Source organism: Odontomachus brunneus, unplaced genomic scaffold, assembly GCF_010583005.1.
Source record: "Odontomachus brunneus isolate Ranch 3 - 2012 unplaced genomic scaffold, Obru_v1 Obru_scaffold_044, whole genome shotgun sequence".
Classification (NCBI taxonomy): domain Eukaryota; kingdom Metazoa; phylum Arthropoda; class Insecta; order Hymenoptera; family Formicidae; genus Odontomachus; species Odontomachus brunneus.
In genome coordinates, this window is record NW_022639494.1 from 492,299 (window position 1) to 503,459 (window position 11,161).

Genomic DNA, 11,161 nt, shown 5'->3' on the forward strand with positions numbered 1-11,161 from the left:
GGTTGATGTTAATAAAATAGTTACGCTACCTTGGTAAAAAAAGACTGTACAGTGTTTGAAAGATTACTATCAAATTACAGGAACCCCACTGATTACATTTACGAAATATAAAAGAGTAGATGATTGTAAATTATGTACATTACAATGCTTGGTTATATCGAGAGTATAAATTTATACGCATCGCAAGTGAAGTCTGAAATGCAAGACATTGTATCAACGATTATATATATATATATATATATATATATATATATATATATATATATATATATGTGTGTGTGTATGTATATGTGTAACACTTTTAATTATTAGTATATAATACTCTACACGCAAATATATTCATATCAATTTGGATCAATAATCAAACTATAAACATAAATTTATAATCTAGCCACACAATGTAAGTAAATTTTATAGCAACTATAGATGATAAATATTAAAAAAAAAACCTTCGTGTGTGTGTATATATTTCATTGCATTACAGATTTCACTTATAATGTATACTCGTAAAATGATTTGTATCACGTTTTTATCGAAGTTGTAACGTTTTAAGTTATCACAATTTAGAGCCACTATTAATGTACATACGCAGTAATCATTTACGACAGGAGCTGATTATAACAAAAAATTAATACAAAAAGACTATATATATTTTAAAGTGATATTATCCTGTGTTAAGTAATTTTTATATATTTTATCAAGTAAGATAATGTGAAAATGTGCTGAATGCATGTTAACAATGACTCGCAATTATAGTAACGCTGCAACTTCACTTGACAAAAAGTGTGCAAACCATTTTATAGCCGAGCACATGCATATGTATCAAATAGATAAATTTCATTTATACAAACTAGTAGATCGTATGAGAGACGTCGAGCAAATTGCACTACATCTTTAATGATTCCGTGTATTTTTAAAATTGAACATACATCTTTTGCTTTTACCCTCCCAAATGTCATACATCATAATGTACCTTGACATAAATTAGTTTTTGTTACAAATCTACAGGAATACATTTTCGATCTTCTTCGTAATACTGACTAACTTTACGAATACACTAATCGACATCAAGTGTGATGTAAGAGATGTACTGCAATTTATGTATCGATATTTACATCTTGATCAATGTACATTTCCAATATAAGCGTCTATGATGAGTGGATTTGACAGGTAGATTGACTAATTTTGAATATTACAAGATCACAACAAGTGCTGAAAATAAGGTATTTTACAGTGGCCGTTTCTTTTCTCTTCTATTAAATAGTTGAGATATATTGCGCGAAGTTCTTGGAGTAAAATATTCTATAGATGCGTATCTCTTGTCTACGCGTTATTTTTGCAGGTTTCACTCTTTCAGTTAAAAATGGAAGAACTAGTGTTAGACGAATTCAAATTCGGGGCGGCTCGAGCGCAACTTACGCACGCGATAATGCGCCGCATGCTCTCGGCCTCTGACAGCAACAGAGACTACGTAATCTTGCCGCAGGGCCCGCCGGCTCTTCCGATCACCGTTCCTCGACGCCTTCGCTACCGCTAGTTTCTTGCTGTGGTCTTGCAATCTGGTACGTGATGAGATACTCAGGATATGCTTGTTCGCCTCTGTAGACGACATATTCGGGAAATACCAAGCCACCCTGCGACGGCTTGCCCATTACACTATGGTGCCCGGGAGGTGCGTGTGCCATTTTCATCGCTGAGAATTGTAGGAACGATTTGCCGAGCGTAACTCTACATAGTAGCAAATGCCTAAAAATTTGAATACGTATAATAGTATATCGGTAGCATTATTGGAAAAGAGAAGAGAAAATGATAAGTAATAAAGGTATGAGCGCGTTAATAGATCTTGTCCAATCTCAACGATAACATTTGCTGAATTATCGCGTGATTTTTTGGATTTTTACTATGTTATCGTACTTCTCATGAATATTAGATACTTGCAATATTTTTACTATTGACGCGAATTTTCTTGTATTCACCTGTGACAAATGTAACAGCTCCTGTCTTTATGTGCGGGACACCCGGTGCCACCGCATATACCATAGACATATTGATTGCTCTTGCTACTGTGTTCCGCGAAATATATACCAGCGCCGAACATGCCACCGATGTATGCGTGTCGTTCATCGAAGCCCTTCTGTACGATAGCATTGATGAACGGACTACCGTGAAACAGCATTCTCTCGTTCGCTTGCGGCACTGCCGAGCTTGGTGTGTTCCTGAGTCCTGTACTGGGAGAAGCTGGAGCGGCAGCGCCGACTTCCTCAGCTACTTCCTGTCTCCTGTGAGCGTAACGTTCCCACAACTTGCGGTTCTGAACTTTTTGTATCTACAAAAAACAATTGACACTCTGTTTTATAATTGAATAAATTACGAATATAAATCGAGAGAAAGAGAGGCAGGGAATTGAGGAACGTGACGCAACAACCTCGCGGGAGAAAAGCTACAACTATAGTGTTTTCCAGGAAGGAAGGAAAGAAAATTGTTGAGAGAGTGTGTGACTCAATTATGTAGTATCTTATTTAAGTTACGTACTCTGACTATGTTGTATCGAGAGAAGATACCGCCAGAATGGCCGTTATCTCTGTGTTGTCTGATGGTACTCTGCATTTCCTCCTCAACGGCTAGAAATTCCTTATCCTCGGCTAGTAAATCCACCAGCAATGTGCCAGGATTTATAGACGGCTGCCAAAGAGAGCCCGCTGCCGTGTTCAATAGCTTGTCCATACCTTTGATCAATTTGTGTCGGTAACCATAAGCTGATACTCCGACTTGTTTTAAATCTTCGTGACCCATTTCTGCCAGTATATCTAATGTAATTTGTTCGCGTTCGAACAATTCGAGCAAGTGTTCCAGACCGAGACTTTGCAAGAAGCCGGCGACAGTGGTGATGGAACTGTTATGTTCCTTACACAGTTCCTTAGATTCTTTCTCGAGGCACGGCTCACTCGGCGGCATCGGACTTAGACACGATGTCGGTCGTGCCAATGGCACACACAGAATCATAGCTGCGCCGGACGGCATGATGACTGTTTCTTGAGTGAGAGGCGGTGGTGGTGTGACCGGAACTACACGTAATTATATTAAAAATAAAATAATATACAACAATGCTGGGCAACAATTATATGAGTATGTAGAACATGTGAATACACGCATTACCAAATCTATCTACACATTATCACATTATCTATGCTATTTTACACAAAAGAATACACAAGTTCGAGAAAATCTTTTTCTTACCAGATACGATACTGGGCGGTCTACTGGTGACAGAACTGCCGCCAGTACTGCTGACCATGTTACCGGAAGGTACCGAAGGGACGACCTGTTGAGAAGCCATTGCGTCTTGCAATAAACACCTTACATCGTCTGCACTGGCTAGATCCACCGGACTCTGCCCTTCCTGATTTTTTAGGAAAGGGTCGGCACCATGCGCGAGCAGAAGGGCACATAGCTGCGTTCTACCTTTCTGCGCGGCTTCGTGAAGTGGTGTAAATCCCCATTTGTCAGTTGCATTCACTACAGTATTGTATTTAATAAGCAAGGCTGCAATGTCCAAGTGACCATAACTCGACGCGTTATGCAAAGGGATAAGACCGCCTTTGTCTTGTGCATTTACATCTGCTCCGCGTTCGAGTAAGAATTCAGCTACTTCCAGGTTATTGTATCCCGCTATATTAAGAAGAAGAGCAAGAAAATTCATGTATATAAATATGAAATATTCATTTCATATCAATTTACAAAATCTCTTTCTCTCTCTCTCTCTCTATTTATATGTATCTTAATCTATCTATATGCATTTATATTATCTTGAATATTAATATTATCAAACTAACAAAAGTATTGCCTTGATTAGAGAGAAAGAGGACAAAAAAAGAAATTATATTTAAGCATATTACTAAAAGACAAACAGCATCAATAATCACGTATTCGCACAAAAAGAGATAGTTACCAGCTAAGTGTAATGGAGTACTGTTACGACCTTGCGCATCCCGGCAATTAATGTTGTCTTGTGTAACTAATCTCTGAACTCGAGCCAAGTTTCCTTTCTTTGCGGCGTCAAGAAGAGCGCTATTTCCACGCAACAAATCCGCTACGTCCTGGTCACCATCTCTCACCAAATCTAACGGCGTTGCGCCATCTCGATTCTTTTTAGTGGCATCCGCTCCGTGCCTCAAGAGTAATCGAACTATTTCATACTTGCCTTTAGCGGCCGCTTCGTGGAGCGGTGTAAATTTCCATAAATCGGCAACGTTTACCGACGCACCGTGCTTCACTAGTAATTCCGTAACTTCATAATGTCCATAAGAGCAAGCATTGTGAAGAGGAACTAACCCACTGTATCGTTAAAATAAATACACAATTTGCAGTTAAGGCAGTATGTACTCAAGAGAAATTTAATCAAGTCAAGAATAAAAAACAGAAAAAAGAAAAGTTGGATGTCAAAAATTATAACACACACACATACATAAACACGCGCACATACGCAACCATATATACACACACACTATATATTCAGATATATTATCAGAAAATAAAAAAGTAAGCATGTACGCATGTTTGGACATAAAAGTCTTGTACCGATGAAAGTGAGCTTTTGCTTTTTTTATTTTTGTAATTTTGTACTTTTGTAAATTACTAAAGATCCTTTGCAAGAGATGAGAACATATAAAGTAACATGCGAACAATAATACGTCTCTATAATACGTTGTACAATATGTACAATTACGATAAGGTGATAAGTGTATTTCAATTACCCTTTGTCCTTGGCATGCACGTCCGCGCCATGTGCTAACAGATATTCCACAACCGGCACTCTATTGAAACCCGCTGCAAAGTGCAGCGGAGTCGAATGCCTCCCATCCAAATCGCGACAATTCACAGCGTGTGGATTGGCTTGCAAAATTCTCTCTACCGCGGCGAGGTCGCCCGACTTACTCGCTTCCAGCAGTTGCGCTTCTGCGTCGTCGGTGCCGCTAGGCGGATCTGAAGGCATAAACGAAAATTTATTTTCTCTTCGAAAATAAACGTTTAAATAATAATTTAAATAATAATTTAAGTAAATTTAAAATATAAAATAAAAGTTATACCTTGCAATATCTTCAACACGTTTTCGGCGGCGATTTGTGCCGCGGTGTACCCTTGAAGCGACACTATCGAAGGATCGACATTATACAGCAAAAGTATTCGGCAGGCCTGCACGTTATCCTCTCTAACGCACCTAGTAAGCACGTGATTATAATTGACAAATTATACGTTAAAAGCATTTAAACTGAATATTACTTAGTTCTTTACGCAGCGAAGAACGAAACGAGTGACTTTAGGATAGAGATACCTATGCAGTGCAGTCTGGCCTAAGCCGTCTAGCGAGTTGACTTTCGCATTATGTCTAAGTAATATGTCCATCGCATCGTAATGCGAATGATCGGTCGCTACGTGAAGCGGTGTAAGGAAGTCCTTGTTCTTCTCGTTCATGGCAGCATTCTTTCTGATCAGGGCCTCGATGACTTGCTTCCTTTTCGGATAAGGTGACGCCACTGCGCAATGCAACGGTGTATCCCCGGTGTAAGGATGTTTGAAGTTGACGACTTCTTGGGACAGATATTTCTTTAACTTGGTAAGATCTGCTTGCCTGCAGGCGTCCAATAGGCAGTGGCCTTTATATTCGTCTATAATACGTACGCATGCATTAGCGAGTATATACTTAATGCTACGACTGATAGGAATGAAGCCGGGTGGATAAACATTTTAAAACTCACAGGCAAGTCTTTCTTGCAATTCGAGCGTCGGTGCTACGTCGATGGCGCTTTTACTATGGCAGTTCAATTGCATCGGATCTGCGCCTTCGCTTAACAACAAAGAACAAACTTCCGCTCTAGATTTACTCGCAGCCTCATGCAGCGGAGTAAACGTCCAAAGATCACTGGCGTTAACGGCGGCACCGTGTTTCAGAAGAGCCTCGGTCACTTCGAAATGGCCATACGAACAGGCATTGTGAAGTGGTACGAGACCTCTGCAAAAATGTTGAAGCCGATTAGATGTCGCTTCTTTCAGGATTTCGATACGTGTGCACATAAGTCTTGTATTATGGGCGGTTACATCTTTTATTATATATCGCCAAAGATGAAATTCTCAAGATGCGAGCGTTTTCATTGAGATCTAATTGAAGTCTTTATCAGTTGGAGATTTTCACATATACGAACCCTTTGTCCTTTGCATGTACGTCCGCGCCGTTTTGAAGAAGAATCTGTACAACTCTGGATCTGTTATATCCAGCCGCTAGATGCAAAGGTGTAGATCTCCTGCCGTCACTAGCGTGACAATTGACATTCAGGGGATTCAACAGTTGCAATAGTCGTTCCTCGTTTCCGGATCGAGCAGCTTCTAAGAGCTCATCTTTTCTATACTCTCCGGTTAGAACCGGCTTAGTGGCGGGATCAGCCAATTCTAACGCAGTCTTTCCTTCTGTATTCCTAATGTTTACGTCTGCTCCGTGCTGTAGCAGAGCAATACATACGTCTATTTTACCCTGTCAAGTATAATGAAGGTGCAAAAGTTAGATATCATTTCCATCTTCAACAGTTTTGGTGTATATATATATCGGTAGCACAGAGTCACATAAATAAATGCTCCATGTTTTACTATGAAACAAGCACCTTGATGGCTGCTTCATGCAAAGGTGTGTAATTCCAATTATCCCTCGTGTTTGGGCTTGCTCCTGCTTCCAAGAGTAATCTCACGACGTCAGAATGTCCAAATGAACATGCATTGTGCAGTGGATGTAGACCACCATCGTCACGTGCCTGAATTGATGCGCCAGCAGATAAGAGAAATTCAACAACTTCCTTTCTACCATATCCTGCAAGATTAATATCATGTTATCAATGTCCTCTTCATAACTATGCATAAAGAAATAATTTTTTCTTTATTCAATACATTTTGATACTTGTTGTGATCTTGTGTCTACATCAATACCAAATTGTCAATACATGTAATATATATGTACATAACTGTATGGCTTTCCATACAAATACACAATTGTTCTACAATTACCACTTTATTAATAAATGTATAATATGGAGAATTGTGTCTCTGTCAAATTGCTCAATTAAACACATTTTTAATATATTTTTATAAAATCTTAAACTCTAAACATTATATACACACAATTAACATATCTCTTGCTTTATTTATTAAGAGACAAAACTCACTTAACAAAAATTGTTCTTGTACAAGAATTTTTTTAATAGAAATAATACACAAACAGCATAATGTTAAGGATCTAGACACACAGAAAAACTTGAGCAGAAAAACACACAGAAAACTTGTAAGCAAATTGACCAATAATAGTCGCTGATTCTTGGACCGTAAGAAGAATCATCGACTGTGATTGGTCAATTTGTTTACTGCCTAAGTTTCTCTGTGTGTCCAGGCCCTAAATCTCAATAAGTAAAGATATATACAAATGACTACACTCGACACACTTGATTCCCACTAGGTCTTTAATTGTTTTCTTGGACAAATGTCCAGACAAGCTCTTTGCCAAGGTATTTTTTTTTAAATAACAATTATCCAACACACCAACGACAAAGCATTATTACTAATGATTGAATCAGCTGATGACCTCATTGACACAATCAGCTTATCAAGCTCGGATGCAATCAGCTGTAAAGAAGGCGTTTGCTGACTCACTTCCATCTGATCTGTAGCTATCGAGCTCACGTGCTTACTCTGAGAGAGCTCTCGTGAGAGCGAGCTGGAAATAATGTTCGGCAGCAGAATATCGTGCCATGAACGGCAATGCATTCGAAAGTATAGGAATTGAAGAAGGAAGGTCTAGGAAGAGGGGGAGGTTCTCTCGAGCTCAAGTTGAACTCACCAGCTGCAAAGTGCAGAGGGGTAGACTTCCGTCCAGCGGTGTCGCGGGCGTTGACTGTCTTCGGGGTGACCAATGCCTTTACCTTGGCGAGATCGCCGGTCTTGCAAGCTTCGAAGAGTTCACGGAGCGGATCGCCACCGCCGCCACCGCCGCCACCACCACCACCACCACCAACGCCGCCGCCGCCACCGCCGCCGCCACCACAACCACCGCTGCCGCTGCCACTGCCACCGCCGCCGCCGCCGCCGCCCGTACCTGTGCCTGTGCCCGGCAGCGAGTCTGCGTTCGCCAATGTCGACCTGCGTCCTGCCATTTTTTTCACATCGCCATTTTCACGCCGTCGCGTTATCCAACGATAAAGATTCCGACGTATTTAGAGTAAACATACACATTTCACACGTAGCCAGCGCACAACGAGTCCAAGCTAGTCGACAACACATACAGATACAGGACGGACGAACGGATGTACGGACGGAAGAATGGGTTGCTAGGGAAGATTGGCTACAGTGGCGACATTATGCGTCTTGGGAGAGAAACTTAGAGACAAAGAAGGTAACAAATATGTACAACGGTCGGTAAAGAAGCCGTCGGTCAGTTTGGTTCGATGATAATTTCGTTATTATCGATAAAGACTAGAAATAATCGAGACGTTATCGACAAGAAATATGTTCATTTATAGAGAAATCCAAGAGCGATCATATGTAGCCATAACGGCCAACACAATTGGTTTATTTTAAAGCGTCTTGTATGTATATTACACATAATTACTGCTTATCTATATGTCATTTTTTTTACGAATACTTTATTTATTATATTCTGGCAGTGACCAGCGTCGATGGTTACACGATGACGCAACTACAGTAATATTATAATAATGTTAAATACTAAAGGAGTGTGTGTGTGTTTAGTTATGAAAAGATATATTTTGTTTCCATGTAAAACATCTGTTTTATATTAAATGTTTATCATGAATTTACATTGCAGATCATGTAGATATAATATATAAAAGTATTCAATCGTATATGTAATTATGTTGACATTACACATGCTCGTGTTCATGTTCATGCTCATGTTCACCATGGTTTTTTTCTTTATGTGCTGCTTTCATGAGACAGACAAGTAGAGAAAAGCCTTTTTCACATTCCACATCACTGATATTTTTCACTAAAATATGAACAAATATAATTAAAAATATGTTAAGCATAAAATTTTTGCGTTGTACATGTACTATGTATCAAAATATATCACATATGGTGAATTTTTACAATGAAAATATTTCTCACTCACCTTCTCTCATGCAGTCACGTGCCATCTTGTGTACTTTACCTACGTTTGGATTATTAGCCATCTGTCTATTTATTTGTTCATGAACTTTACCCTCCTTAATGTCCGATCCTACCATCTGACACAATCGAGAAGAAAATAGAAATGGGAGGAGATAGTGGAATATTGACTTGTTTGAATCGTTCTTTGAACAATTTTGAACTTTCTACATATAAAATTACACTCTGTGTATAAAAGCTTACCAAACCCTCCTTTTTCATAATACACTCGAAAACGCAACCGTTTTTCCTTTTCCTCTCTTCATTTCCGGCCTGCTTATATTCTTCATTTATTATGTTAGGCTCTGTATACAAGTCCTCTGGGAAATAAATAATAGTATAACAAGAGAATCACGCGATTTGTTCTACAATTTAATTTACAGAGAGTACACAAATATTCGCAAATCCTTTACTTTGAACAATTGATATCTTCTTGAGGAAGATGCTATGAGATTTTCATTGGCAATTAATCGACTGCAAAGTTAGTTTTTAAAAAATTCATAATGACAGAATGTGGAGAAAACTAGAAACTGTCCCAAACAGCATGAATCTCCACAGGACATCTTTTAAAGATGTTCTGAGAACGTCCCCAAGACATCCTCTGGAGATTTTGTTTTGCTTCAAGTATGACGATAGCTTACCTTGAGTAATATCATTTTCCTCCAAGCAGTTGTCAAAATTACTTTCGAGAGAAAGCGCCTGTTTCAATCGCTGTCCTGTAGTTTCAGCTGAGCTGAAACACTGACATACGCAGTTTCATTTTGTATTATGATATGTATATTACAATTTGTTATAAACAGAAGAGTAAGAAATACTTACAACAAGTGCTAAAACACAGGCACAAAATGCAAGAACTTTCATCTCGCTAAGATTATTCTTCTGTTGTTAGATTTGAGTACAATCTTACAGAATTCTAGTTATTCGAAGACACATCGTATTTATACCCGCTGCAAATATAAAATGTATAGGTTAAAGATGCAAGATCGCAGGTCATACAAATATTACGTAGAGCATATAATGAATAATGACAAGCCGATATCATGTCGCATATTTTCTTGGGAAGTTATGTCAAGGAATAGCGCAGGGTCTCTCTCTCTCTCTCTCTCTCTCTCTCTCTCTCTTTTTCTCTCTCTTTTTCTTTCGTTTGTTACTCTGCCTCACTAGAAATTATTTCGAGGTTTGACACGTGTTTTGAGAGTAATATAGATTTAATTTATTTTTTAGGAATAATTTCATTTCATTTATTTTACGAGCTGTCCCACATAGCACAAAAGTCAACGTTATTATTGTTAGAATGTTGCCAGAATATTTGCAGTAAGTTATATTTTATTGAATGTCAATGTAATGTTATATTAATGTCCGATATTATAGAGTAGCAATGTTAATATTACTAAAATATTGGGGTAACGTAGCAAAATAGTTACATTTTTGTAATAGCAATATCATATTGCAGTAATACCAAATGCATGTATGAAAATTTAACGTAAAAGCAACATGTTGTACTATATTGATGTAACATTGCTTGCTAAGATTGTATTGATTTTGAATGCATATATAAATATAATATTTTTATATAATGAAATTTATATCATGCACATATTATTTGAGGATGCGCAGAGAAGACACATACGAAGATCGAAGTATGCACAACAAATATATATAATAAAATAAATATATATATAATTACAACATTTGTTCATACTGACTAAATATTTATCCATATAGCACGTAATATTACTGTGATATACAGGGTGAATATTATATACCGGAACACCTGAATATCTCGAAAACAAAGCGTTGTATAAAAAAATGTTAAATACAAAAGTTGTAGGGTTTAAAAAGATCTATTTTATGATATTAGCAGTTTGACCTTGAGTTGCGTCATAAAGATCAGGTCAAGGTCACAATGATGTTTTTAAATGGATACCCCCATTTTTTATTGTATATTCTTGTAGCTTATCTC

At 38.1% G+C, this 11,161-nt stretch overlaps 2 protein-coding genes across 4 annotated transcripts; both read right to left on the reverse strand.

Annotated features, from left to right (window-relative positions):
• Positions 1–528: 528 nt before the first annotated feature.
• Positions 529–8,371, reverse strand: LOC116844615 (poly [ADP-ribose] polymerase tankyrase). Of its 3 annotated transcripts, none has more exons than XM_032816405.1 (12): positions 8,132–8,371; positions 6,654–6,856; positions 6,201–6,526; positions 5,757–6,010; positions 5,333–5,666; positions 5,088–5,218; positions 4,755–4,983; positions 3,950–4,335; positions 3,238–3,669; positions 2,533–3,065; positions 1,977–2,326; positions 529–1,746 (listed from the first exon to the last, which is right to left on the reverse strand). In XM_032816405.1, the coding sequence occupies exons 1-12, from the start codon at positions 8,187–8,189 to the stop codon at positions 1,506–1,508; spliced, it is 3,477 nt and encodes a 1,158-aa protein (XP_032672296.1). In that variant the 5' UTR covers positions 8,190–8,371; the 3' UTR covers positions 529–1,505. The 3 variants fall into 3 exon arrangements, with proteins under 3 accessions (XP_032672296.1, XP_032672295.1, XP_032672294.1); XM_032816404.1 differs by having other exon boundaries at positions 6,201–6,493; positions 7,877–8,371; XM_032816403.1 differs by having other exon boundaries at positions 7,877–8,371.
• Positions 8,372–8,779: 408 nt separating this feature from the next.
• LOC116844623 (pheromone-binding protein Gp-9-like) lies at positions 8,780–10,145 on the reverse strand. The gene is made up of 5 exons (XM_032816428.1): positions 10,018–10,145; positions 9,840–9,939; positions 9,403–9,518; positions 9,164–9,278; positions 8,780–9,040 (listed from the first exon to the last, which is right to left on the reverse strand). Exons 1-5 carry the CDS (start codon positions 10,057–10,059, stop codon positions 8,916–8,918), a joined length of 498 nt encoding a protein of 165 aa, XP_032672319.1. The 5' UTR covers positions 10,060–10,145; the 3' UTR covers positions 8,780–8,915.
• Between the last annotated feature and the right edge of the window lie 1,016 nt (positions 10,146–11,161).

Excerpts from the sequence above, each read along its gene's own strand:
- LOC116844623 (XM_032816428.1), bottom strand. The coding sequence starts at position 10,059 with ATGAAAGTTCTTGCATTTTGTGCCTGTGTTTTAGCACTTGTT. Across the intron at positions 9,519-9,839 it reads GGAAAATGATATTACTCAAG|AGGACTTGTATACAGAGCCT; the intron begins GTAAGCTATCGT and ends TTTATTTCCCAG. Across the intron at positions 9,279-9,402 it reads TTATGAAAAAGGAGGGTTTG|ATGGTAGGATCGGACATTAA; the intron begins GTAAGCTTTTAT and ends CGATTGTGTCAG.
- LOC116844615 (XM_032816403.1), bottom strand. The coding sequence starts at position 8,189 with ATGGCAGGACGCAGGTCGACATTGGCGAACGCAGACTCGCTGCCGGGC. Across the intron at positions 5,219-5,332 it reads GGCCAGACTGCACTGCATAG|GTGCGTTAGAGAGGATAACG; the intron begins GTATCTCTATCC and ends CGTGCTTACTAG. Across the intron at positions 1,747-1,976 it reads AGCTGTTACATTTGTCACAG|GCATTTGCTACTATGTAGAG; the intron begins GTGAATACAAGA and ends TCAAATTTTTAG.